Below are 26,964 nucleotides of genomic sequence, written 5' to 3'. Positions count from 1 at the left end.
AACTGTGTGAAATGAAACCTAGAAGTTGTATTTTTTATAGCATTTTTCATTTTGTTTATAGTTCAGGGGTTATTCTTTACCAGGTGTTTCAAATATATTGACAAATCATCAGTCTCTAGGACATCAGATTGAAACCCCAATTTAGGATGAGGCAGACAGATATATTCCAATGAACCTGTTGAATAATATGTAGGCCTTTCCAAAACAGCAGGGAACTTCAGTTTGATGTAATGAATTAATCACGTGAGAGAATGAAGAGCACCTTGTTATTAAATGGGAAAGAAATGCAGCACAATTACTTGATTCATGAATGAATTATCTTATATGACCTTTTTATGTTCCATTAAATTTTGTTTTGATTTTTTTTCATCTTCTCTCAGTTTGAAACACGTTACTTAATCTTGCTGGTGTCTGAGGTTGTGTACTACAAGAGCAATATCCTTTTTTATCAATAACTTTCATGTTCTGCAGCTATAAAAATACTATCTTCTGGAAAAATGCTAGTTTGACTATCTTGTAAGTTCTTTTAAAAACTGTCAGGTAATGAACTATGGGTATGTCTATGTGTCCATTGATAAGAATACATTCTTATCACAACAGAAAGGATACATAGAGGGGAAAAAAAGCTCTTTGACATGCTCCTGCCTACTTGGCTTTGTATTGGAGTGACTCACAATCTGTAATGCAGTTCTTGCAACATTTAAAGAAGATATGGACATGTTGTTTTTGTTTTTCTAGTGAGGAGCTGAGGATTAGAATGAAAGTACTTACTCTGCCATTTCAAAATTGGTGCTTAATGACTAAGAAGCAGGTAACTGTTCGTCTGCTTATTCTAGGACTTATCTGCCTACATTTGGACACTGAAGATGAGTTGTTTTGCCACATTACTGTTAGTAATAGGGGTTTTTGTGAGGCTGGATAGCTCTGTAGAGTTCTGTTTCTGAACCACTACTTTGGATTCAACTGTAATGTTGGTTCACCCTTGCATTGCATGTCAAAACAGGTATATTGAGGCTTGGCCTGAAATAAGCAACCCAAACACCTGTAGGAGGACTTTAGTCTGAGTACAGAAATTATAACAAGTCCTACACTACTGTTTCTGCTAGTATCTGTACTCTTTGGTAAGTCTTGAATTTGAGTGTAGTTTATTTCACAAGCAAGTGCTAACTGAGATGTCATTTTCTAAGCCCTATAGCAGTTAACTGTTTGGTGTAGAAAACTGACATGCATTCAAGGTGGTTGAGATGAAGAGAGTCTTACATGTTTGCTGCACTCTTCCTTAAAAACAAATGCTTGAAATCTTTCATTTCTGCTGAAGCAAACACCTGCAGTGAGTTTGACCCAGTTTTACAGCCAGAAGATGATGCTGGAGGAGTCAGTATGAGTCAGATGTACATCACAACTCAGCGTTGTATTCAGTGTTTGTATCTGTGGCCAGTGTGACTAAGGAAGTGATTGTCCCTCTCTACTTCACTCTGGTGAGGCTGCACCTTGCATACTGTGTTCAGTTTTGGTTCCCTCACTACAAGAAGGACACTGAGGCCCTGGAACATGTCCAGCGAAGGGCCATGAAGCTGGTGAAGGGTCTAAAGAACAAGCCTTACAAGGAGTGGCTGAGGGAACTGGGGTTGTTTAGCCTAGAGAAAAGGAGGCTCAGGGGAGGCATTACCACTCTGCAACTGACTCTAAAGAGGTTGTATTGGGGTGGGGATCGGTCTCTTCTCCAAAGCAACAGCAATATGACAAAAGGAAATGGCCTCAAGTTGTGCCAGGAGAGGTTCAGGATGGATATTAGGAAAAATTACTTCACCAAAAGAGTTCTGCAGCATTGGAATAGGTTCCCCACAGAAGCAGAGTCACTATCACTGAAGGTCTTCAAAAGACATGTAGATGTTGAACACATGGATGTGGTTTACTGGTAGACTTGGCAGTGCTAGGTTAATGGTTGGACTTGATGATCTTAGAAGACTTTTCTGACCTAAATGATTTTGTGATTATAAAACAGGGATGTTCAGCAGCAGTGCTGTATATTTGACTTTTTTTTTTTTTTTTTCCTTTTTCTATCTGTATGGTATGCTGTTCACTGCAATATTTAATAGTGAGGAGAGATTCAGAAGATAGGTGTCTTGGTAGTTCTGGGTGTAAATAATATACTTTATAATGGGTGTCTGGCCCTGATCATTTTTGGGTTTTCCTTCTACAGCAGTAGTCCTTTGTGCTTGGTTTAGTTTGGGTTTGTTTTGTGTCTGTGAATACCAAAGTTGAGGTCAAGTTTTAACTCTGAATGTGGAAAATCAGAATCTAAGGATGTTTGCTTACTCACTTAGCATCCACAAACTATCACATGGGCTTTATGGTTAAGGGGAAAATTGCAGTTAAGACTGTAAAACCTCTGCAAAGAAGTGGTGGTGTTGGCTTAGCATTCACTTATCAAAAAATACAATAGACTGTGAAATAATATGAAATAAGAGAGAACTGACAATTGGTTTTCTGTTGCATGGTCTTCTGCAATTATGTATTAAAAATAGGAATGTATTTCTAAAAATCTGTTTATGTTTAATTTAATATGGAGTATATTAGTGAGCCCCAGTAGTGAGATTCTAAAACAAAGCTGTAGTTTCAGAGCTGCTGCAGGCTGGCTACTGTGTGTACCTGTGCTGATACTAAGTTGTATTACTCTGCCTATTTGTACAGTGTGAATACTTTATACACAGAATGTGGAATATCTTGGTAATTATTGTTGGGATGATTATATCTTTGGGAGAGAGATGTATTGTCAGCTGCAATGAAATGAGGTTTACTTTATAAACAAATAAACAAAAGCTCTTATTCCAGTGTCTGACCAGGAAAAAAAAATAATGTTTTGTGTTCTTCACCTTTGGGCTTTCTCTGTCTAACCAGTGAGTTTTCTAATTCTCCTATTTCTGATTCTTATGATGTCACTGGTCATAATAGTTTAGTGGGAAGGACAATCAAGTCTTCTGAAGTGTGGAAAGCTTTGTAAATCTGTAAAAAGAATAATAGAATCATAGGTTGGTTTGGGTTGGAAGGGACCCTAAAGATCATCTAGTTGATGCCTCACTGCCATGGGCAGTGACACCTTTCACCAGGCCAAGATAGCAGAACCAGCAGCAAGTGAATTTATCTCCAACGAGCAGCTAGCAATTGAAAGAATAGCATAGCATTTATATACCATATAAAGAATAGAATAGAATAGAAAGAATACTATAGCATTTATGGAAACTTTCAGCTGTGTTGGTGTTTTTCTCCAAATCAAGTAGCGTTTTTAGTCAAATATCAAACACATTTGTATTCAACAGAAATCTGATTTTTTTCATGCTTCTAGATACCTTCCTTATCTTTTTCTTTTAAGAGTGGAAGGCATATATGAGACTGACTCCATGGCTGTGATCTCAGTAGGTGTAACATGTGAACAAATACTGCGTTGTTTTGTTATTTAAATTACAAATGGAAATAACGCATGGGTTTAGGATCAATAATCCTAAGTTTGTGGGCTAATACTGCAATATAGTAGACCGGCAAAGCCACGACAGTACTCAGTTTAATCACTTAACTGAATTAAACAATACCTGCCTCCCCTCCAACTGTTTCATTTGTTAATTAGTTTCCCAATGTCTGTCAGCAACTGGGGATGTTTGAAGTGATTTCCAGAGGATATTGCTTATCCCAAGCCCTATTCAAGCACATTGGGAATTATATTATGTAATATGAAGCCACTATCCAGCCCTGCAAGATGTACAGAGTTCAACACCTTTTTTTTTGCCCTGTAGTTGCAGAATTGTTTTAATCTGCAATGTGTTACCTGTTGAGCAGCACAGGTAAGATCTTAGATTTTCTGTGTTGGTAAGATCTTAGGTTTTTATCATACTTCCAAAAATATTTATTTTTAAAGGCCTGTCAGTACTGTTCCATGAAAGGAGTTATATATGTTGAAGTACTGTGTGTACATAGTGTTACTTGGATTAAGAAATGAAAACATCTACTGGTATTTTAAAATTTGTTTAATGCTCTGTATTATTCTTTTGATGTTTGTTATGCAATGTATCAAAGTAACACTCGCTTGGATTGCTTCAACTAGTATTTGATGAATATACAAATGTAAGCTATGGTATGTAAATATATCACCTGTCAAAAAAACACAATCTCCATTTTGCATATGCAACCTGAGAAACAACTGTTCTATTTGTTGCTCTTGATAGAAACTTGTCATTCACTTTTATTTCTTGCAACACTTCTTAAGGTGAGGAGGAAAACAAACATTTAAACACCCCGTTAGGTTTTGTTAACAACAAAATGAGTTCAAAGTACATTCTGATTTTCAGTAAGGTCTATGTTGTACATGATCTGAATATTTAGCCACATTTCATCCTTGCGAACCTTCCACATTCATCATTATGTTGATATAATTTTACTAGTGAGTATATTTGGATTTTTTTTTCTGTCTTTCAACGTTTATGTTCCTCATGCTGCTTCCTTGAAGTTCATAGTTGGCGTGTGTTAGGGTCATTGCAGAAAATTAGGAAATGAGTGAAGATCTATTTTTTACCTAGAGAATGAACGCAAGCATAAAATCAAGGGCTTGGATGTCTTAATGAGAAAGTAGCTTTCAGACAGCATGGTGTGTATATATGTTGTGGTACTATAAGTATGTCATGTCTCTACTAAGATTTCCATGAAAACGTATGTTTCCAAGTTGTAGAAAGAGGAAGGAACCCTGGTTTTAAAATTTAAAAGCCAAGAGAGATCTCCAGTTCTTATTAGCTTTAATACTTCTGCATCCCAGGACCTATTTCTTAGTTGTCATTTGTTGGACAGACACTAGTTGGACAGTCCCCTCATTTCAGGGATCTAAAATACGTCCTAAGGAGACTAAAAGGAAACATAAGGACTCATTTTTTTAATGGCACACATTTCCCTCTACTTGGCAATGCTTACAGCTCTGGTGTGATAGAACAAGATAAAAGCATTAATAATAGGTCCAATATAAAATATCGAGCTTTTTAAAATTATCATAAATTTTTATCTTTTTTAAGATATCAGGTAAGGAGTTTTGACTAGAGTAATACATCTTAAGAAATGATTAATGCTTTTCTATTTTTGTTTTTAATTACTGGCCCTGAAAACAGGGAAGTGTCTTACGTTCAGATGTTCAAATGTCATCAGAATGTTGTTTATTGTTGAGGAACATAATGATTTTCATTTACAACTTTGCATTTCAAAGTAATTTATCTTTCATTAGTGTGGAATGTTAGTACAGTGTATATTAATCTAATACTTGAGAGAGGAGATTTAAAAATTAACCCATTGTTATCTGTATGTTTGTGCGTGATACACCTGGCCAGTAAGCACAGAGTTGGAATCCATGCAAAAGTCATTTAATTAACTAATTAAAAGAATCTGCAGAATTGGTTGCTTGATGATCTTTCACAAAGCAAGCATTCCTCTGACTTAAGTACCATTATGTACACACGTATAACTTTTAGTTTAAAAATATAATAATAATAATAATTCTCTTCTCCTCCAACATTTAAAACAGCTTTAACTGAGGGAAGAAAAAAAAGTTTTAATATATCAATCTAATATTATTTTCTAAGTTGTTTTTTTGCCCAGCCTGCTCAACTGCTGAAGAATGAGTATGGTCTTATAGCTTACAGATGGAATATTTTTGCTTTCCACCAGCTATATATGGGCTCCTGTGATTAGAGTTGTGTCCTGGTTTCAGTTAGAACAGAATTAATTTTCTTCCTAGTAGCTGGTGGAATGCTGTGTTTTGGCTTAGGATGAGAAGAGTGCTGATAACACCCCGATGTTTTAATTGTTGCAGAGCAGTGCTTATACCAAGCCAAGGACACCTCAGACTTTCGCTCTGTCCTGCCAACAGGCAGGCTGGGGGTGCAGTAAGAGCTGGGAGGGGACAGACCCAGGACAGGTGACCCGAACTAGCCAAAGGGGTATTCCATACCATCTGACGTCATGCTAAACAATATATAGGGGTGGCTAGCCGGGGGGAGGGGGCCGGACTGCTCGGGGTTAGGCTGGGCATCGGTCAGCGGGTGGTGAGCAATTGCATTGTGCATCACTTGTTTGTACATATTATTATTAGTAGTACTATTATCATCATTGTATTATTATTATTATTATTATTATTTTCCTGTCTTATTAAACTGTCTTTATCTCAACTCACGGGCTTCACTTTCCATTTCTCTCCCCCGTCCCAGAGAGGGAGGGGGGAGGGTGAGCGAACGGCTGCGTGGTGTTTAGCTGCCAGCCGGGTTAAACCACGACAAGTTGTTAATAAAAGAACTGAGGTTATTGTAAGATCTTGGTCCTATACACCCAAATGACCCTATCCATATAGAATGGGGGTTTAATGAACATGGTTCTCATTGCAACCTATGGCAAAAGGGGCCAGGAAGGCCAGAAAGACTGCTAGAATTTAGCTCCTGTGCTTTCAACGATGCTGAAAGGAGATAGATCTTGCGAAGGGTTTGATGTCCCTAGCTGGAGCAGTAAAGTGGGTTGGACAGATAAAAAGAGGGCAAGGTGCTATCATCTGAGGACCTTTACGCTTTCTAGATGTAGTCCATGAAGACTACATCTAGAGCTACGTTTAAGCACAGCCTGCTGGTTTTGCCCAGAAACCCACTGTTCATAAGTGGTATGCTTACCTGGAAGGAATTAATGAAATCATGTGGATTACCAATGGTAATATTAAAATGTCTAAACTGCAAAAGGACATAAGTGGTACTCTGTTGTTCCAACCTACACCCAGCAAGCCATCTCCAGTTCAAGAACTTACCCCTCTGAAGGAAGACAGTGATCTGATTGGGGTGTAGTTCACTGATGAAACATCTCATAGGGAGAAATCTCTTATAGGGAGAATAAAGCTGTAGCACTAGAAGTAACCACAGGACAAAGATTAAGTAAAATATTTAAAGGTAGTGAACAGGTAGTGAACTTAGAGCAGTTTTATTAGCTGCACATCATGGTGCCAGCCATATTTACAGACTCATATTGCTGTTTTAAGGGAGACACTGAATGAATAGGGCACTGGGCAGTCAATGACTTGGGAGGTAAACCTCAGTTTGGCAAACTGATAGTTGGAAACAATTGCTGGAGACAGGAGAACAAAGAGGGCACTACATATTGGCTGGGTGAACGAACACGATCATTGAAACTTGATGGCTGCCCAGTTTAGCCAACAGGTAGACAGCCTGACTGACACAAATTAGTGTCTTAAATGATGACCAAGAATGGGAATGCTTACTTGAATGGTTATGTGTTAAATGCGGCTACACTGGACAAACTGATTTATATTGGGAAGGCATAGACGAGGATGGCCTGTATCAGTTAAACTGTGAATGAGTCGTGACTGCCTGTTCATAATGTCATTTATGACTTAACAAAGACCACCTGAGTAAAGTGCCTTCCCTGCATATCAGAGATAAGAAAACATTGTGGCACACCTGGCAGATTGATTATGTTTGCTCACTATGACGCTCAGGGGGTAAAAGATACATATTGGTAGGGGTGGAAGTAATCTCAGGAATTACCATGGCCACAGCTGCTACTGCTGCCGCAGGGGAAAATACAGTCCACAGCCTGAAAAAATTGTTTAGTACACTTCCCTTTCCAGAGGAGATTCAAAGTGATAATAGATCACACTTTACAGCCAAGCTAGTACTTGGCTGGGCAAAGGAGTAAGGGATCCAGTAGGTATTTCACACCCCATACTACCCCCAAGCCAATGGTATTGCTGAGAGAACAAATGGGTTGGTCAAGCATTTTGCTAAAACTTACAAATCTGAATGGTATCTATGACTGTCTAATGCCATCTATCAGTTAAATAATAGATAGAGCTGAGATGGTTGACTGAAGATGAAAGCGTTTTGCTCTTCTGCCACAACTGTGCTACCAAAAGCAGATGAAAAAAAACAGGGGATCACCCTAGAGTAGCTTTTATGCAAACCAGCCTGTGCTGGTGAAAATGCTTCAGATTGGAGTACAAATGGTACTAACTACTCCCAAAAATCCCTGTGCATCCAAATCCAGAGATTGCTCAGGAAAGGTGTGCCAGGTTAGCACCCGATGGATCTCACCACTTTTATGACCCTTCTGGTTGAATACAACTGAGCATATTTTCCCTGCTTTTGTGTTCACAGAAATCCTGAGTGAACAGCATGTGTACAGCTGGAAAATGACAAATCAGGAGTTTGAATTGATTATATTATGCTTTACCCTGGCCTTAACGCAATCCATTTTGGTTTAAGGACTCAGAATGGCCATAGTCCCAAGTTTATGTAAAATACACTGGAAGTATGGGACTATGGTCCATCAAAGAAAATTTAAACTTGGCCACTGTGGTTATGCATGGGGCTGAAGTGTATTCCAAACATGAGTGGGACTGGGGTGGAGAAAGATTGTTGCCCCTCCTGAGGGGAGTAGCCAGAGAAGAAATTCCAGTATGGTGTAGAATGATCAATGTATCTACACATGAAAAGTTGCATGAAATATTGTTCAGTGGTCTATTAGGCCCAAGAACAAGGAAGTTTTGTGTTGCTGAAAATTGGGATTGTTGATATAACTGTACTCTAGTAGAACCCACTTTTGTGTCTTTGGCAACAAGGGCGTATAGGATTTACATGAAGATTTATACTCACCGTGGTCAAAGCACAAGCCCCTTGGGACCATGTACTGCTCAAATACACTGCAAGTACTGGAACACCTCAAAGTAAGGCAGACCTAAATCTCTCCACTTTAGTTTTATGTGGAAACAAAATATGTTTAAAGGATGAACAGAGTTTGAGCAACTCTCTAGATGGCTAGACTCTATGCCATTCCAGGAGAGAAAGTACAAATTGGCTGCAGGGTAATCAAAAGGTCTACTCATAAGCCAACTGGAATTATGATTCTACCAAACCAGAAAAGAACAATGGTGATTGTTATAAAGTAACAACCTAATTTGGATTGCTGGCATAATTCCACCTTTAGCAAACTTATAATTGAGTACTTGAATTTCTGACTACTAAACAAAATATAAGGAATACCTGTACAACAGGATGGCTGTGGATCCATGTTTAAGCTGGCTATAATGGATACACACTTGGAACTTCCCCCACAAATTTATAAGTTTGTCTGTGGTAGCATTGCAAAACAATTTCACCTTTTCTAAATGAAAATGGGTTATAGAAAATGAGAACAAAGGTCAGCAGATTCCACTTCTAATAGGGAAAAGCGGAGACACCATAATAGGATGCCTAATTGAAAACAGCACTGAATGTGGAATGGCTTCCCAGCTTACTACAGAAGATGCTGGGAGTAAGCTCAAACATGGCTTTGATCACGTACATGCCTCTCCCCATGGATATGAATGTTGGTACACTTTAATTATGTCTTGCTCAGTGCTCATAATGTGTTCCTGGACTAATTTTGAGACCCATTCCACCATAGCACTTTAGTTCAAAATTGAAGTTAAAAAGCTATTTGTACCAACTCGGCCTCCTGTTGAGCTAACTACTCACATCTTCCACAAGGGTCCTTACTTAATTGAAAACATGGGACAACAATGAGTTCTCTTTAACCCTAGCTGGTCTCTAAAAAGGGTAGAGCTGGCATTGCACATTGGAATCTCATGAATCAACTCAAAGTTTGCCACCTTTTTGAGAACTGTCCACGCTGGTTGGTTGGCATGGTTACATGGACATTCTCTGAAATTATCTCAATGCATGCCATGAGATACCACTGAGTTATTGGGAACAGGATTAGGGATATTAAACAGCATAGATGCTAAGGCCTCAGACATCTGTCTGGATATGGAACAAAACATTCAATAAACTTCAATAAAATACACCAGCCATTTACTAGACTGTAAGTGTATTGCACTATTTGTGCATCTGTGATTGTGATAATTCAGCATATTGAATGCAACCGGACTTAACAGTGCCAAATTGGGCATCACTCAGAATCTAAGCCCAGCCACTCCCAACCCCTCTCATATCTGAAGACAAGCTGGAATACAAGGGGGTTTAGGCCCTGCCAAACTTCCTTACCCTTTAATGCAACAGCTCCCCATACACTTAAAACGCATTAGATCTGCTTCTTACATTAATCTATAATGCCTGTATTTGACTCTTGAGACAATCCTTTTTCATGTTCACATCTCTTCAGAGTCTTGTGGTTGATTATTTCCTGGAAGTTTGTATGCTGGGTTGATGCTTCTGCCCACTGTTAAGGCCTTCTCTTGTTTTGCCTATCATATAGGACTTCCAAGTCATCATCCTCTCAGAAACCTGTCTCGTTTACAGTAGGTGAATTTAAAAATGCAATGGAATACTCAACATAGACAGCAGCAATAAATACAAAGAAGAAAACCCTTTTCCTAGAGGCTTTCCATTAACGAACATTGACTGTGAAATGTTGCATGTCCAATCATGTCCACAATAGCCAGGCTGGACCCACAGTTACCATTTTTTCTGGGAGGCTCTGACTAAAGCTGTAGAGGGGATCATGGTCGGGAAGTCGAGCTTTGCCTGAAATGTCATCAGGAGCACGTTTTGCACTGATCCTGAAGTAATTCTGTTAACAATGTATGGTACCTATATGAATTTGTGATGGTTTTCTTTCTGCTATTTAATCGTTCTTGATTAACATTTCCTAGGCTATCTTTTTGTGTATCTTAAAATGTATCTTAAAGGCGACATATCATTCTTAAGAGATAAAAACCTAACCCTTTGAAGTACCAACAAGCAGTGATAACTGCTCATGTACAACCACTTTGTAACAGATAAATTGACCAAAATGATCGTTTCTGTATCTATTCCTGCATAGTCATTTGCAGTTTATAGTTTTAACCCTGCAGTTCAAAGTTTTTAATATGAATCCTATGTGCATATTGCTTTTGTCTTTTGGGCTTTAGCGTTTGTTTGTTTGTTTTATGTTTTTTTGAAGTAAAGTTTTGCATTTCCTTTTGCAGGACCCAACTAAGCTTCTGAACACAAATAGCAGTAGCAGCAGTAGTAACAGTTTTTCAAAGCCCCACAAGTTAACAAAGGAGCACAAGGAAAAAACTTCTAAAGACTCGAAAGAACATAAAAGTGCCTTCAAAGAACCTTCCAGGGAACCCAACAAATCTTCCAAAGAATCCTTTAAGAAACCCAAAGAAAACAAACCACTAAAAGATGAAAAAATAGTTCCTAAGATGGCCTTCAAGGAACCCAAATCTATGTCCAAGGAGCCAAAATCTGAAAACACTACCATCCTTACCATTACAGGTGGACAGCAGCAAGAAAAGAAGACCCCTACAAAAAGGCCCTCTGTTCTGGACTCTGATGAATCTTCTGCAAAAAAAAGAAAAAAAGTTGTGTCGGAGTCATTATTTAAAAGTTTTTCTAGTGCTCCACCACTGATATTTACTTGTTCAGCTGACAAAAAACAAACAAAGGATAGATCTCAACTCAAGATGGGGAGAGTCAAAATTGAAAGCGATACACTGGAAAAGAAGACATCTACTTTACCACCATTTGATGATATTGTAGATCCCAATGATTCTGACATGGAAGAGAACTTGTCTTCTAAATCTGAAGTAAGTGGTGTTTTGTTTTTCATGTGTGTTGAGTATTTCCAGTCTGTGGGATTGTACACCATACTGTGTTTTCCCCTCCTCTCCTCTTGTCTATTGGCAAATTGTTCAAACTGAAGGATGCTGACTACTTCCAGCTTAAACTTACGTGTATTCTGTTTCAATTGTATTACCTGTTCAAGTCTACTCCATTTATAAATCTGCCAGCATTATGAATAATGAGCATAGGGGAGATGGCTATAAATAATTATTACTGTTTTGATCTTGTTCTTTTTGAATTTCATGCTTTCTGTGAGTCTGAGGGAAATTGATTTAAATACTTGTGTTTCACATGCTAAGACTTTGTGTTCACGCATTGGATAATAGCGTAAATTCAGGAAAGGACTGCAGTAATGTAGAGTGTTTGTTATCTTTCTGCTGAAAAGTTCAGTTCTCTAAATGATGCTGGTTTTCTGAAGGAGTTCCTAGGATCTTCTCTCTGATTAATACAATCTATCCAAAAATAATAGGCTTACCCAACAAGAAAGTGTTTCTGTGGAAGTTTAATTTTCTGAAAATACTTCTATACCATGCCTGCTCATTTGTTTCAAGCAAAATATTATTTTGATGATTTAAATCATTCTCCTTATAGGCTTCCCGGAGCATCTTTCATAGACAGATGAGTAGAGAAGGGAAGAGGTAGGAAGAGAAGGCTTATTTGGTGCCTTCATTTGTGCTCATTTGTGTTTATGGCTAGAGGTAGTCATCAGGATAGAGAGAAAGTATTCCCAAACATGCTCGTTCATCCATTCTTTCATTTTTCTGCTGTTTGTGTGCTTCCATTACTGCCATCCAATTCATTGTCCTGCTTGTACTCTCTGGAACAAGCAATAAATACCTGAGGTATCAACATTAGGGTTTTACGTCATAGAAACTTATGCTAGAGAGAGAAAGTCCTTATTTTATTTCTAAATTGGCCCACTACATATGCAACAGCAGTACAATTTCAAAGGTATGTAAAGTGACAGGCTCCTTTCTATAGCACAGCGCTGGTGAAGTCGTGGTTATGAAGTTGCCTTTAAACCTGAAAATTTTCATATATAACAGCCTAGGCATGAATTGTATTTTAATGTCTTTTAGAAGCTGAATCTTCCGTTTTAAAGTTAAGGCAGTATCCTGCAACTCAGTACCTATTCTCAGTGAAGCTATCCAATTAGCACAGAGGTCGATTTCAGACTTCCTATTCATTGAAATACATGCTGTGTAAATGCACGTACATTTCTACTGGAGCATTAGTTCTCTGTTTTTTGTTTGTTTGTTTGTTTTTTGTTTGTTTGGGTTTTTTTTTGGCTGGGATAGAGTTAATTTTCTTCCTAGTAGCTGGTATCATGCTGTGTTTTAGATTTAGGACAAGAATAATACTGATACTCACTAATGTTTTAGTTGTTGCAGAGGGAATTTTATACTTCTTGTGCTGCCCTGCCAGCAAGGACTCTGGGGGTACAGAAGGAACTGTGAGGGGACAGAACCAGAACAGTTAGCCCAAACTGGCCAAAGGGATATTCCACACCATACAATGCTATCCTCAACTATAAAACTGGGGGGGCTGCTGCTCGAACAGGGGTCGGGGCATCGGTCAGTGTGTGGTGAGCAATTGCATTCTGCATCACTTGCTTTGTATGTTCTATTATTATTATTATCTTCATTATTATTATTATTTCCTCTCCCTTTTCTGTCATATTAAACTGTCTTTCATCTCAACCCATGAGTTTTTACCTTTTTTTTTTTTTAGATTCTCTCCCCCATTCCACTGTGAGTATATGGGTCTGAGTGAATGGCTGTGTCATGCTTATCTGGCTGCTGGGTTTAAACCACAGCAAGAATAGTTGTGAGGAAAGGGGAGGGATCTTCATTTCAGGGCCTTTGGAGGGTTCTTGCCTTAGCAAATATCTGTTGCTTCTGAATTTTGCTCATTAACTCATTTTTATAGTATTACAGAAACCACTTAAGAAATGGGACAAGGGTAAGCAGTGCTGGCATTGTTTCTGGATTTATTTTTTTTTTTTTTACAAATCACATAGTAGAAGTTTGGATGAACTTGTGCTTCTATTGATTGCATTCACCACAAGCTAAAACATCTTGTAAAAGTAAGATTCTTTCTCTTGCTGGTCAGACCTCAGGGCTGAGAGCTGTGGGTAGTCCAGGTTCAGTTCAAGTCACTTTCTAAGAGCCATCTCTTAAAACAGAAGGAGCAGATGATTTCAAAGTGTCTCAAGTCAAACAAGTCAGGTGGAAGGTAAGCTTGGCTTAGCAGGGGTCTTCTTCTAGAGCATAGGCAAAAAGGAAGATATATGGACACTGGAAGCAAGGTGAAGCTAGACAGGACGACTACAGAGATGCTGTTTGCCATTGTAGGGAGAAAATTCATGTGGCAAAAGCTCACTTAAAGTTGAATTTGGCCAGTACTATAGTGGACAACAAAAAGAGCTTTAAGTATGTTATCAGCAAAAGGAGGACAAGAGATGACATTGGTCCATAACTTGATGAGGCTGGTCACCTCACACATGCAGTCATAGGCAAAGCAGAGACATTTAATGGCTTTGTTGCCTCTGTCTTTAACACTGATGATGGGCCCTGTGTCCCCTGGAGCCCTGACACTCCCAGCTGATCCTGAACTTGTAGGGGATTTGCTGCTCCATCTGACTGCGTATACAGGGCCCAATGGGATTCATCCCAGGGTACTGAGAGAGCTGGCTGATGTCATCACAAGACATCTCAATAATTTATCAACAGTCTTGGGAATCTGGAGATGTCCCAGTCAATTGGAAGCCGGCAAGTGTTGTCCCAGTTTTCAAGAAGGGTGAAAAAGAAGACCGTGGTAATTACAAGCCTGTCACCAACTCTTCAGTGCCAGGTAAAATTGAATAGATTGTTCTGTGAGTTACTGAAAAAACACTTGAAAGACAATGCAGTCACTGGTCTTAAAAATAAAAGGATTCATGAGGGGAAAGTCCTGTTTAACAAACTCAATTTCCTTTTATGACAAGGTTACCCATCTACTTCACCAAGGGAAGCCAAGGCCTTTCCAGCTCCTCGTGCTGCCCTGCCAGCGAGGAGCCTGGGGGTGCCCCAGGAGCTGGGGGGGACACGGCCAGGACAGCTGGCCCAGGCTGGCCAGAGGGGTGTCCCATATGATGCAATGGTGTGCTTGGCACACCATTGTGTGCCAAGTGACACAGTGACAGCTGGGGTAAAGAAGGAGGAAGGGGGGATGTTCAGAGTGATGGAGTTTTGTCTCCACGAGAAACTGTTAGGTGTGACAGACCCTGCTTTCTTGGAAGTGGCTGAGCACGCTGCCTGGGAAGTAGCCAAGCAATTCCTTGTCTGGCTTTGCTTGGACACACGGCTTTTCCTTCACCTGGTGAACTAACCTTATTTCAACCCATGAGTTCTCTCACTTTTACCTCTCTGATTCTCTCCCCCATCCCACCTGGGGAGAGTGGGCGAGCGGCTGTGTGGGGCTGAGCTGCCCGCTGGGTGATATCACAACCCAGGATCCAGTGCCTGAGAGGAGTTTTTCTTCATAAGGTAGTGCACGTCTGACAGTGGCTTGTCCAGCCTCTGAACTACACCATGCAACTTGGGCTCAATTCATGCTGGTTAGCATGCTGTTATTGCCTGGCAGGTGACTGAGGGAGAAAAAGCAGGCACTACCCTGTGATGTCCAGTAGTCAGCACCTGCTCTGAGCTCCTAGTAGACTTAGAAAATTACAGCAGGAAACAAAGCAAATATCATCTCTGCTTAATGATAAACTTTCTGCTTTTTTTAAATAACCTTTCAATGTATGAGTTAATCACCAGGTGTGGTTATTTCTCTGTGGTATATCGCATATGCTGCTGTATGGGGCACAGCTGTATATACTCCAGCTCCGGTTTTCTGTTGACTTTGGGTTTTGTCAAATGAAGTGTGTGTCCCAATTTTTCATTGTGCAGCTTTGTTGAGTATTGCTTTTCAAATACGTTTGTAATTAGAGTTCAGCATTGCTGATAGACTCGGTGTTCAAAACGATATGGGTCTTTTTGAGTCACATGAGCTAACAGAGCTATTCAGGAGCTTTAGTTTATTCAGTTAGAAATGGCCAAGGATTTGTTTTACTGGCTTTGCTGTAGTGTATAAAGTCGAGCAGGGAGTTAAAGCATGCTAGATTTATAGCTTTAATGAGGTGTATGAGTATTAGCAGAGTCCACTTGAAAAACTCCAAAGATTATGCTTTTAAATTCAATAACAGGATGTTTTAGTTGAAGAAAACTGTATGCTTCTTATGTGGGATAGTGTAGCAACGTGATAAAAATAAAATATAAAATGGACTTGACCTTGTTTTTGCTTTCTGATCATGAAATAGAGTTATGATCTCGTAATATTTAACTGAGCTGTACACTGGGTGGGGGAGATACAAAGCTTTGGTTCCAAGGTAGGTGTCTTTCATGGCCAGAGCTGCCCCTTCTGAACTGTGGAATCACGGCAGAAGGGATGCTGTCATATTTCTTCCATGTTTGTTACCAATTTTGCAAGGCTGGGTAGGGAGAAAAAAATAGCGCAAAGCTCTAAATGAATCTGTGGTGGCAGAGTGGCACAAAAGAGAAGGAGCTTAGATGTTGCTAATCTCAGTACATCACCATCTATGAAAGCAGAGGTTTGTGGATGTTTTAGAGAGTCCATGTAGCTCTATTTTATGAGCTGCTGCCTCCAGACTGATTATGTTGCACACGATGAGTATTGTTTTTTTCTTCCTGCAATTACAGCATTGCCATTGGTAGTAGCAGCTTTTTGGCATGCTGAAGCCTTTTGGGATACAAATTTAGAAATGCATGCTAGCAAATTGTGACAGCTCGAGGGTGAGGCATTTTGGTTTTTAAAAGCATGGTACTTTAGCAAGCCATTTGCTTATAGTAAAAATGCAAAAACTTCTTAGGAAGTCCATTACAGAACAATGAATATATAGCAGTGCTCACATAGACTAGGGTCTTGTATTTAATGAAGTGTTTGCATGTCTTAAAGCAGTCTTAAAGTTGCAACATGAGTACCTTTTTAAAGTAATCCATAAAATACCACTTTGGATCTGGCATAAGATCTATTAATTTGACTATTACAAATGTGCAAGAATATCTGGAAAACTCCCATTGTCTTGTAAAACCTCCAGGTCCTTGTTAGCTGAACACTCCTGCTTTCTGCCAGGGCTGGGAGCCAAAGTAAGATCTCTTTCAGATAATACTTATTTTAAAGTAGTAGCAGTGAACAAGAGCTCCATATGGAGTTTTCATGTAGTTAACTTATGTTTTCTGGGGAAAATAAATAAATAAATAAGTATGCTAGGTTTGAATTTTGTGTGTGAAATTGGGGCTCTCTTAACATTGTTAATGATGTTGAATACTGAGAACAGAAGAGATAAGTTTATACTGATCATGTCCTTAATTTCAGGCTGTGGACTGTGGATTTGCAAGCTGTCATATTCTTAGAGTCTTTACTTTTTACTTGATGCTTTTATCCATTTTTTCTGCCACTATCAACCATTGCTGTGGGCTTGTTTGCCTACAGCACTCCAGTGTGGATGAGGTAATTCAGTAATCACAGGCAGGTGATAGATAAAATACCGCACAGACCAAATATACAGTCCAAAATACTTCCAGATCGTACTTGCAGAGAAATGGTGGCCTAAGATGGTCGATCCTCCTTAGAGCAACAGTAGCAGGCACAAGGATGCTGAATGGTCTTCAGCATCTACTGTAGTATGAGGCCATTCAACTGCTGTACTGAGCCTGTTTTCATTATCTATTACGATGGAGGTAAAATGTTTATGCTTCACTTGCAAAAGCTTAAGTGCACATTAAACTGCTCTGTATGCGGTGAGATGAATCACTGCAGGATACGGAAGCAGTGAGACCAAAAGGCAGTGATGCTGTTGTGGCAGCAAGCTGGGATGTTGAGCTTTTGTTACTACGGTGTGTTTGGAATTCATTGGCTTACAAAAATACTGCAGATTTAGAAATTAATCGGGAGAAATATTGTGTAGGTATGGTTAAATGTTCAGGTTACGACTGCGATTTTGCAAAAGGAAATATTGCATTCTTGAGTCAAAGTCATGTGTATTGCATTATTTTTTCAATTTTAGGAGGTGTCATATTTAAACACAGAAAACATGTGAATATCATTGTATGTTGTTAGGCTACTGGTTTAGTCTTCAGTATCTGACCTTATTCACAAGAGTGGCTACATCTGTTTCAGTGGAGACCACTCATGTGGATTAACTCAATCATCTGCATAAATGCATTTTTGGACTGGGGCCTTGTTTTCAGTACATTTGCCTGCAGCAAGTAAGGATTTCAACAGGGTACGTGCAGTGCCAATATCTTAATTCTTCAGTGACATTGAAGGCTGTATGTTTGGACCGGTAAAGTCATGACAGTTTTGCAGTGTAAAGATGATCGTGGCAGAAATGCTATAGATATTTTAATCATGATCATGTGAAATCTCCTCGGTGTAGATTTCGTTGCTTTTAAGTTGCTTTAGCTGCTTACATCTATGACATTGTGATCTAGTGAAATGGCTTTATATATAATTACCATAAAATCCAACACCTGTTAGTTACCAGCTGAAATAGTTTAACTCTGTCTACAACAGTTAGATCTATCTGAGGCTTTTATGCCCTTTTTTAATGCGGAACCACCAAGTTTACAGTTGTTTTCTTTGGCAAAAATGGCATGTACTTTTGAAAGTCTGTTGCCAAGCTCACTGTGAAATTCCTTAGATAATTTTCATAGCATTTCCCATTCAAAAACTTGCAATCTAGAGTGATGACTGATGTGATTTCTCCAGGACAGACCATAAACACACAATGTAATTTTTACATTTTAAAGGCTTAGTAATCCTCTGGAGTGTAATTTTACCAGGGAGAATAAGGTCTGTCTGAACACACTGCTGCTACTGTGGGTGGAGTATCTATCATGGATGTGTAGAATTAATGGCAATTTATTGCCTGCTGATGAGGTGACACCTTTCAGCAGTCCATGCTGTGGAGTCCTGGAGTTGTCCAAGGTGTCTGTGGTTGATTTTGTACCTTGGGAGTGTCTGGGGGGTCTCTTTCTGAATGGGTAAGGGATGCTTTAGTTGATCGTTGTATGCCTGCCTTAAATTGAAGGATGACAGTACCTGTAGACGATTGTTCTGTATGTAATTGTTCATCCAGTGTCAACATGTGATGTGACCCTGGTATACAAAATAACTCAAAGCAGATGTGATCCAGCCGTGCTATTTCTTGCCCTTTGCATGGCTGCCTGTTCCCACATAGCAATAGCGTCCAGTTTTTCATATAAAAATCATTTTGTGTTGAGCAGCAGTTACTGTTCAGAGAACATGCCTGTAACTAATTCTGCTAATATATTTTGCATTAGCTAAAGATAGTCATCCATCACCGCAACGGCAACAGAAAAACTGTCATTTACTTGTTTTAAGAAGCATTGGTGTGAATTTGGTTTAACTGAATTGTGTTGTCATTCAGTGGTGCTGTCTTAGTCAGCTTAGTAATTTACCACAGCTGACGTTTTTGTAAAAAAAAAAAAAAAAAAAGTTGTTGCAAGATGGATTTTTCTTCAAACTAATTCCTTTGAACAAATAAACAATTAACTTTAAGTAAAACATCCAGCTATGTTGATAGTAATTCCCATAAAACCTATCTTTTTCTGTTAAAAGCCAAAGTTTGTATCTCCCCTTGAAAATATAAATTATCTGGCCAACTGAAATACTTTGAGGACTTAAGTGGGATGTTAAATGTTCCTGTCCAAGCAGCAACATCTCATACCATTCAAAAATTTGTATTTAACTTTTTATTTTGCTAAAAAATTTGCACATTAGTGGTGATTTTATCATATTGAAAATGATACTACTTGCATAGATGTGTAGGATAGCAAGACAGAGCTGCATAATTCTAGGGGACTGTATGTAAGTGTTTTTGTTTGTTTGTTTGTTTTGTTTTTTTTTTTTGATTGATTGTTTGTTTGTTTTAAATGATCTTGAGACACTTTAGCTGTTTTTGTTGTATGATTGAATCTCTGTGAAGGAATTGCTTACTCTAAACTAACTGCGTTGCAAGCCACCTGGCAGAAGTGAAGGAAATGATGTTCCATGTTGGAGGAGCTGATGCATCAGGCAGCAGATTTAGGAGGTAGGGATGGATACATGGAGCACTGAACCTATCTGAATCTGCTTAGGTAGTCAGAGAATTTGTATCACAGCCTTGGAGCAATACAGGAGAATGTTTAAAATAGGCTAATACATACCCTGTCACCAGGAGAGCTGTATTTTCTAGCTGAAATTGACAGGCAGCTCTTCTGGTACCTGAGCACTCTTGAGGGAATATATATCTGCGGATAGTGGATACCAGGAATGGCAGAAACTGAACCAATGGCATTGCCATTCCTTACTCTTATCCGGAGATTACATGCGAGTCTGACCTGTATGCTTTTAATGATTCACATTATCAGCTACAAAAGTGTTGTGTTTTAAACCATGACAAGAAATGAGTAAATATAAGCTATGATAATTTTAATTTCTTTCATTGTATCCATAACTTTTGTTGCCCAATAATACAGTTTATTTAATACATTGTCGTTTTATTCTATGGATGAAAAGGATGTGGTTTTGAGATGGTGCCTATTGTATAGCACCTTCCCTAAGGAGAACAAAATATGAGTGGGCCTGAATATCAACCTAAAAAGATGGTCTGAATAGTCTGAAGCACAGCAGTTCACAGGTTTGAGGCAGGAGACTGCAAAAGGGAAATAGCCACTCTTAGTGTTCTTGTTAACCTAAATTTGCTTTGGCAGAGGACTGTGAGGAGTAGATAAAATTTTGCAAGGTAGATGTTACAGTTTTAGCCAAAGAAAACAGTTTGTAGGTGTGATGATTCAACTTGATTTATTTGTGCCATATACTGTCTTTTTGATCTTTTGAACATTGTGAAACTCCAGATTGATTGATAAGGGTTACAATACATGGAAAGAGATATTAATTTAGCCAGTATTTTTAATACTATAATAACTTCAGTTACCTGTATCAATTACAACTATATTACAATGCATTATAATGCTTTGAGTCAAATGTAGTTTAAAAATAAACAGTTATTTCTTTTAGAGATTTTATTTGTTTTTATCCTGTGGTATTAACTTATTACTTCTTATGTAACAACTGCAAAATTCTACTAACTGAGCACAATGTCAGAAATCTAAGTCTGCAAAGTAGACTTAGTGTTGAGGAGTTTTAAATGAGCATTATTTTTTTGTATTAATTGGTGGAAATACATTTGTAGGCAAGGATACAGCACACAGATGTCAGCTGTTAATGGTAAAAGACCAATAAAAATACGTCAATCTGTTCTGTGTTCTAAGAGAATCAGCACTGCACAGTACGATGTGTTTCTAATACGCATAAACTTTTGTGAAAACCATTACACAACTGCATAATAATATTAACATAGAGTGAGTGCTTAGGAACCATACTGACAGATGCTTCAAAAATATCTATAGAGAAAAATGTTCTTGTGTCATACTGTTGGCAACCACAGCATTGGCATCTGAAAATTATTGTTCATTCTATGATATTACTAGATGGCTAAAAAATACCAAGCTCTGAAAATGGTTTGCAGGGCTTTAATTTGTTCTAGCACTTGAGATTTTTTAATTACAAAGCTTTTTGTATTTTTCTGTACAGCTTTTTGCTGAAACTGGAGGGTACAGAAATGAAAGCTGTGATTTTAATGTAATTACTTAAATCCCAGGAATCATGTTTGAGCAAACACTAAATGTAACAAACCTCCCTGTAAAAACTGTCAAGTCCAACGCTGCTGTCATGGAAGAGCTGCATTGGTACTCTGTGTGAAATTTTGAGAATAACTGTTGTTTTTTTTTTTTTCCGGAATATTGGTTCAGGAGCCAGTGGTCTATAATAGCAAAGATGGTGTGAAAAGACTCTGCTGCAGCAGTTTAGAAGAAAAGCTTTTTTTTTTTTTTTTTTTTTTTTTTCCCCTCAGATATTGAGGTCTGTTTTTACTTGATATGTATGGTTTTCATGGATTTCTGCACACTGAATATTTAGAGTAGGCTGTGCTGGGAGCACTCCACATAGTTTGAGCTACATAAGAAGAGAGAGGAACTACGGTGAATTTGCGAACTCTGTGAGTACCTGCTGAGAAGACCCGCTCTTTAATGGTATGGAAATGTACCGTAGTGCAGAATAACATCCATAAAAGAAGTTTTACAAGTAGTCAGACGGTTCTCCAGCTGTTTCTTTGTTAAAAGGAACACACTGATTTCTAATACCAGGACCTTAAATCTGGGAGAATTTAGATGAACAGCCTTGTTATGGCACCAAAGGTGACAACAAACTGTCCTTTCACTCTCCCAGAGTGCAGAACTGAAGCTGCATCAACATCTGCCCTTCTCAGCACTGGTACGTAAAATAAGGCATAGCAGAGAAAACAGGGCAACAGAAGAGAATTGGGAAGCTTTGACTTCCCATACAGCAGCTGTCAGGGCAGTCCAGAACATCTACCACCTATCTTCTCTTTTTCTATTAGTCCAATTGTAGAACAGAACATGTAGATCAGTTGATTGAAAACTATCTCATTGGCTTTAACGCCTAGTCTGAATTTTCTAGCTTTTATCTAGTTTTAAGACTGAGTTAGACTTTCTTTTTTTTTTTCTTCTCTAAAACCCATTTCTCGCTTTTGTGCCCAGCTGGCTTCTGAGAGCTTTGTGAGTAGAGTGTGTGGAAGTTTTTAAAGGAAAACTAAAAGAGTTGTAAAGTCAAACTCCCAGAAAATCAATACCTGAATATTGCATGTTGGCTTAGTTTGGCCTTTCCACATCTACAAGAGTACATAAGCACAGTCATCATTCTCTCTCCACAAGGCTTTTGTACCACTGAGTTTACAAGATACAGAAAATTAATTGAAATAGTAATTTACTTAGCATATCTTTATCTTCCCATTTTTTCTTTTGTTTGGATGTTTTTTCTTTAATGCATAATTCAGACTTTTCACACCATACAGAGCTGTTAACTTCCCCTTGTTGTGCTGCTCACACTATATTAATGCTTCAGAAATACTTATGTCCTTTCACAGACTTCTAGGGAAATGTGGTCCAGATTTTAGTTCCAATTTTGAGATGGCAAAGACTTTATGTAAGCCTGTCTTTGACACCAGTGCCTTCACCTTTAGAACAGTGTTCTCATTCTTCTTGGTACAGGGTCAATTTAATTAATAAACAAACTACCAATTGTTAAAAAAAATTTGTTTGAAACAAGACCGTAAATAATTATGACAGCTAATTGTATCAATAACCTAAGTCACATTTTCTGCCAAATGACTGTTTTAACTGGTAAAAAAATCCTCAAGAAAATACACATCTGTTTGCATTTGTATTTGTTGTAATTAATAAAAAGTAATCCAGAAACTATACATCTATATGCATTTGCATTTAGGCACATATATTTTTTAAGTGAATAATATGCTAATATCAATAAAGGTTCAGCTGTTATGTAAGCTGTATGTTAGTTTTTGTTGTGAGAGAGAACCATTTTAGTTCCCCACACCTCTCAAAAATAAATTATATGGCATTTCCTGTTAAAATTTTGCATCTTCTTAGTTTTAAACTACTTTTCTCAATATTTTGTTATTGCTTTAACATCGTAGTTAGGAATAATTTTTTCCACTTCTGTAAGAAAAGGTTCATTTAATTTAATTTTATTTTTTTGCTCAGTACTTCTGTTCATGCCCCGTCTCTGTGAGCTTGCAGTCTGTAAGCTAACTTTCCCCAGTGGTTAAAAAGGAGCAGTTTTACCCTGCCTTGTAGGTTAATTGCCAATGCAGCTGCTGGAGCCACGATGTGGTGGCACAGAATTTGGCAGGGCGCAGGCTGCTCAGTTCTGATTTCGAGCATTGAGAACGTGGAAGTGGTGTCTTCCCATGGCAGAGGCAGACATGGTCTCTTGGTGGTTGAGGTGGGGTTGTTCTCTGTGTTCGCTGAGCTACAGATGGGTTGGATTTCTCTCCTGAAAGCCAAAGTGGTGGTTGATGACAGGGCACTTCAGAACAGAAGTTTTAAGTACAGGACTCCTGTTAGAAGAAGGCTTGTCCTATGGCACACGTTCCTTCTTCCTGAGAAGCTAACTTCTGGCAAAGTGGAAGTAGAAAAATACCCAACTGTAAGTGGTTTTAAGTGGGTAGACTTTTCAGTACGTACAGCACAGGGAAACCTCAATCTTTAGACTGTTGTGCCTAAAACCAGGAAATATGCAGGCTAGCTGATAGGAAGTGGGATACTACTGCAGCACTTTAATTTTATTTCAGGAAATAATACACTAGGTTCCTTTAATGGTGGTTCAGGGGAAGGTATGAAAAGCGCTCGTCACCCACATGCAGATGTTTTCTATTTTTCAGTGTAAGGAGCTTAAAATGATGGGGTTTATTTTTTCATTTTGCTACATGACTCCAACCAACCATGAAGTATTATGCAAACAGCTCTCTTTTATGCCATGTCATAAACGGGTGAGATTACCTGAATATTGTTTCTAGCTTGAGAATAAATTGTTGTACTACTTACAGAAAACAAAGAAGAGAGAGCTTGTAATGGACAGAAGGCAAGTGAACTGATCAAAACCTCAGTACCTTTTCAGGCAAAACCAGAGCTGGGGAGAAGTCCCTTTTCTTGGTGAACAGTTTCAAAACACAGAATCCCTCAGAAAGGAGTAATAAAGCAGCCAGCGTCTCCTGTGCATCAGTGCAAGAGCAGTAAAATGAAATAGACTGAGCACAATAAATTATATCAGGTCATTGCACTAATGAACAGTTTGGGCCCAAATCTCATTAGTTTGTCTGCAGGAAGAGAAAACTAGTAAAACAAGAAAAGGACATACGAGAGAAGGTCTTTGCTGGTCCTGTCTTAGGCTTCTATTGTTGAAGGGCACCCTTTTAGCTAATTTCAGACCCATTAAAAAAATCTACTTGGTGATTAGTAACCAGTGGATAAGAGTAGAAAGCCCAAGTGAATAAAGCCATAAATATCTAAGTCCTTGGGATAACAGCCTGTAAAGCTGTCAAAAAGCATTGCTTAAGTGACAAAAGATAGCCTCTGGTAATAAGGAGCTGTAGTGCTATAGGCACTAATCCATATTCATATATGGAAGGCATATTTTAGTTCCTTCTAAAAGTCAAGTCGTTTCTGTTAATAATGTTTGTTCTTATGTTAAAAGCAGCTGTTTGCTCCGTCCTTCGAGTGGGTTTGCACTTCAGGTTTCTCAGAGCAGAAAAAAATGCTTCATTTTCTGCAGTTAACACTTCTAACATTTATGCAAATCTGTATTTCTTGGAATAAATGTTCAGGTAGGGCAGTTTAAGGAAGTAATAGTTCCAAGTGGCATTAAAACCCCCTTTTAAACAAGTAGGGATGACTATTTGCGCTTCATTGGGAGTTTCTGTGGCCTCTTACAGTACAGTTCCCTCCTATATGCATTCATAACCTTCCCTGCTTGTGATCCTTTTTCTTAAGTTAATACTGGAAGAAAGTTTTGAAATGGAGGAATTTCACTGATATTTGCATGCCTTATGCTATGAACAAGATCAGTCCTTCCCCCTTTTTTCTTGTTTCGTTTTTTTAAAGTGGCTCAAAAGGAAAATGAAGTTTTACTAGTAAATATCTCTGCAGCTATGTGTTTTATTTATTTTTACAGTTTTAGCACTTCTTCAAGTTATTTTAAATTGAATATGATAGCATAGTGTTTGGATTTTTATTAAAGGAATGGATTTTACATAATCTACTGTTGGTGTGGACATTAATAAAGGAAAAAATATGTTTAATGGAAATCTGTTGTCAGCTAGTAATTTTGCTGCAGAAAGCAGAAAGTGAGAGATAAGCCAGATGTCTATGGGTAACCTACAGCTGGAAGACTGAAATTAGTTTCCAAAATGGTAATGTCTTTAAAGTTTGCATTGATTTTTGTTCTTTAGCAGTACAGTCTGTATCATGTCATCAGATTTATTTTACAGCTAAAATCAGAAAATCAGTCAGTAAAAAAAGATGGTTTTGCAGAAAATTCAGAACATTTTTTTTAGAGAACTACTTTGCTTTTTTGAAGTCGTGCCAGGCAATGCTGCCATATCTTCAAAAAAGTTCCCATCCTGTGAACCATGTTAGAATTGCACTTGTTAGTCAGAAGGGGATTTTATTGTTCGTTGGGTTGGGTTTCCCTGCAGAAGGTTGGTTCACATGTATCCAGTTTGTATATACCCATACGGTCATGTCCAGAATTTATATTTTGACTGTGTTTGTGAGAACTGTGTTCATTCCAGGAGAGCAGATGTCAGTGGTGTTTTTCTCAAACGTTCTGTTGCCCAGATAGGCATCTTTCAGTGTGAGAAAAGGCGGTGAAAGGCCGTAAATCTGCCTGCTCATTATGAAAAGCAACAATAGATTGTTTTATGGAGAAAAGGCAACTGTTGGGCTTACTTACTGATGTGCATGAAAACTCTTAAGTTTTACAATTAATGGATATTACTGCTGTGATTTTTGACAAGGATTTTAGTTCCAGATAAATCTCAAGAGTTACTATACGGGCAAGGAGAGTCAGAGAACTTCCATTAGCCTGTTTAACATGTCACAGTAATGAAGTCATATGAAGTTTAAAGATTAAGCAGGTTTTATTTTTAGTAGTAGATTTTTAGAACATTGCTACGTAACTTACATTTTCACCAGTCTTTCCATGTGGATGCTTCCTGTTTTGTGTTCTCTGTTGGCATTCCCTATACCCACGTACGAGATTTGTTCTTGTCTCATATACACAGCTGTGTGTGCAAGTGCATACCAACAACCCCACACTGAAAGCCACCAACTTTAAGATAACACAAGGAAGTCTGTAGAGGCACACAATCTGGCAGCAGGAGGCAAGAATTCTCAGTGCAATGCTCATAAGCCATAGGCAGTGTGGGAAAATGTATATAGAATTGAGTCTAGATGAAGTAATAGGCCTTTCTAAGAAATGTTACAGAATTTTAGAGAGAAATATGTACTTTTTAAACAGCAGTAGAAAACAGTGCATTATAACTGCTTGATAAATAGTGTAAACTGATGTTAACAACTCTGTTTTGGATAGAAAACCAGCCTTGGGATAGAAAACTAAATCTGTGGGTTCAGAATAAAATGTGTAAAATAATGGAGTCTTTCTGGTTTAGTCCATAGGACCTCACTATGTAAGGAAAATATTGTGATATTAAGAAATTAAGAAGTTACAGCAAAGAAAAATTATTCTAAACACTTATCTTAAAACTTATTTTCTAGGG

The 26,964-nt window shown here is 38.3% G+C and overlaps 1 protein-coding gene across 4 annotated transcripts in view; it reads left to right on the top strand.

Moving 5' to 3' along the window:
- The window catches only part of MLLT3 (MLLT3 super elongation complex subunit), a 142,994-nt gene that overhangs the window by 90,207 nt on the left and 25,823 nt on the right, over nucleotides 1-26,964 (top strand). For all 4 annotated transcript variants that reach the window (XM_082783786.1, XM_082783785.1, XM_082783784.1 and 1 more), the window contains one exon: nucleotides 10,994-11,602. In XM_082783786.1, the coding sequence (XP_082639912.1) occupies nucleotides 10,994-11,602 (609 nt within the window). The remainder of the gene's footprint in view (nucleotides 1-10,993; nucleotides 11,603-26,964) is intronic.

The sequence above is a fragment of the Aythya marila genome (genome assembly GCF_965140915.1).
Source record: "Aythya marila genome assembly, chromosome: Z".
Classification (NCBI taxonomy): domain Eukaryota; kingdom Metazoa; phylum Chordata; class Aves; order Anseriformes; family Anatidae; genus Aythya; species Aythya marila.
The sequence above is the reverse complement of the archived record's forward strand: the minus strand, read 5'-3'. Positions and strand labels throughout refer to the sequence as shown.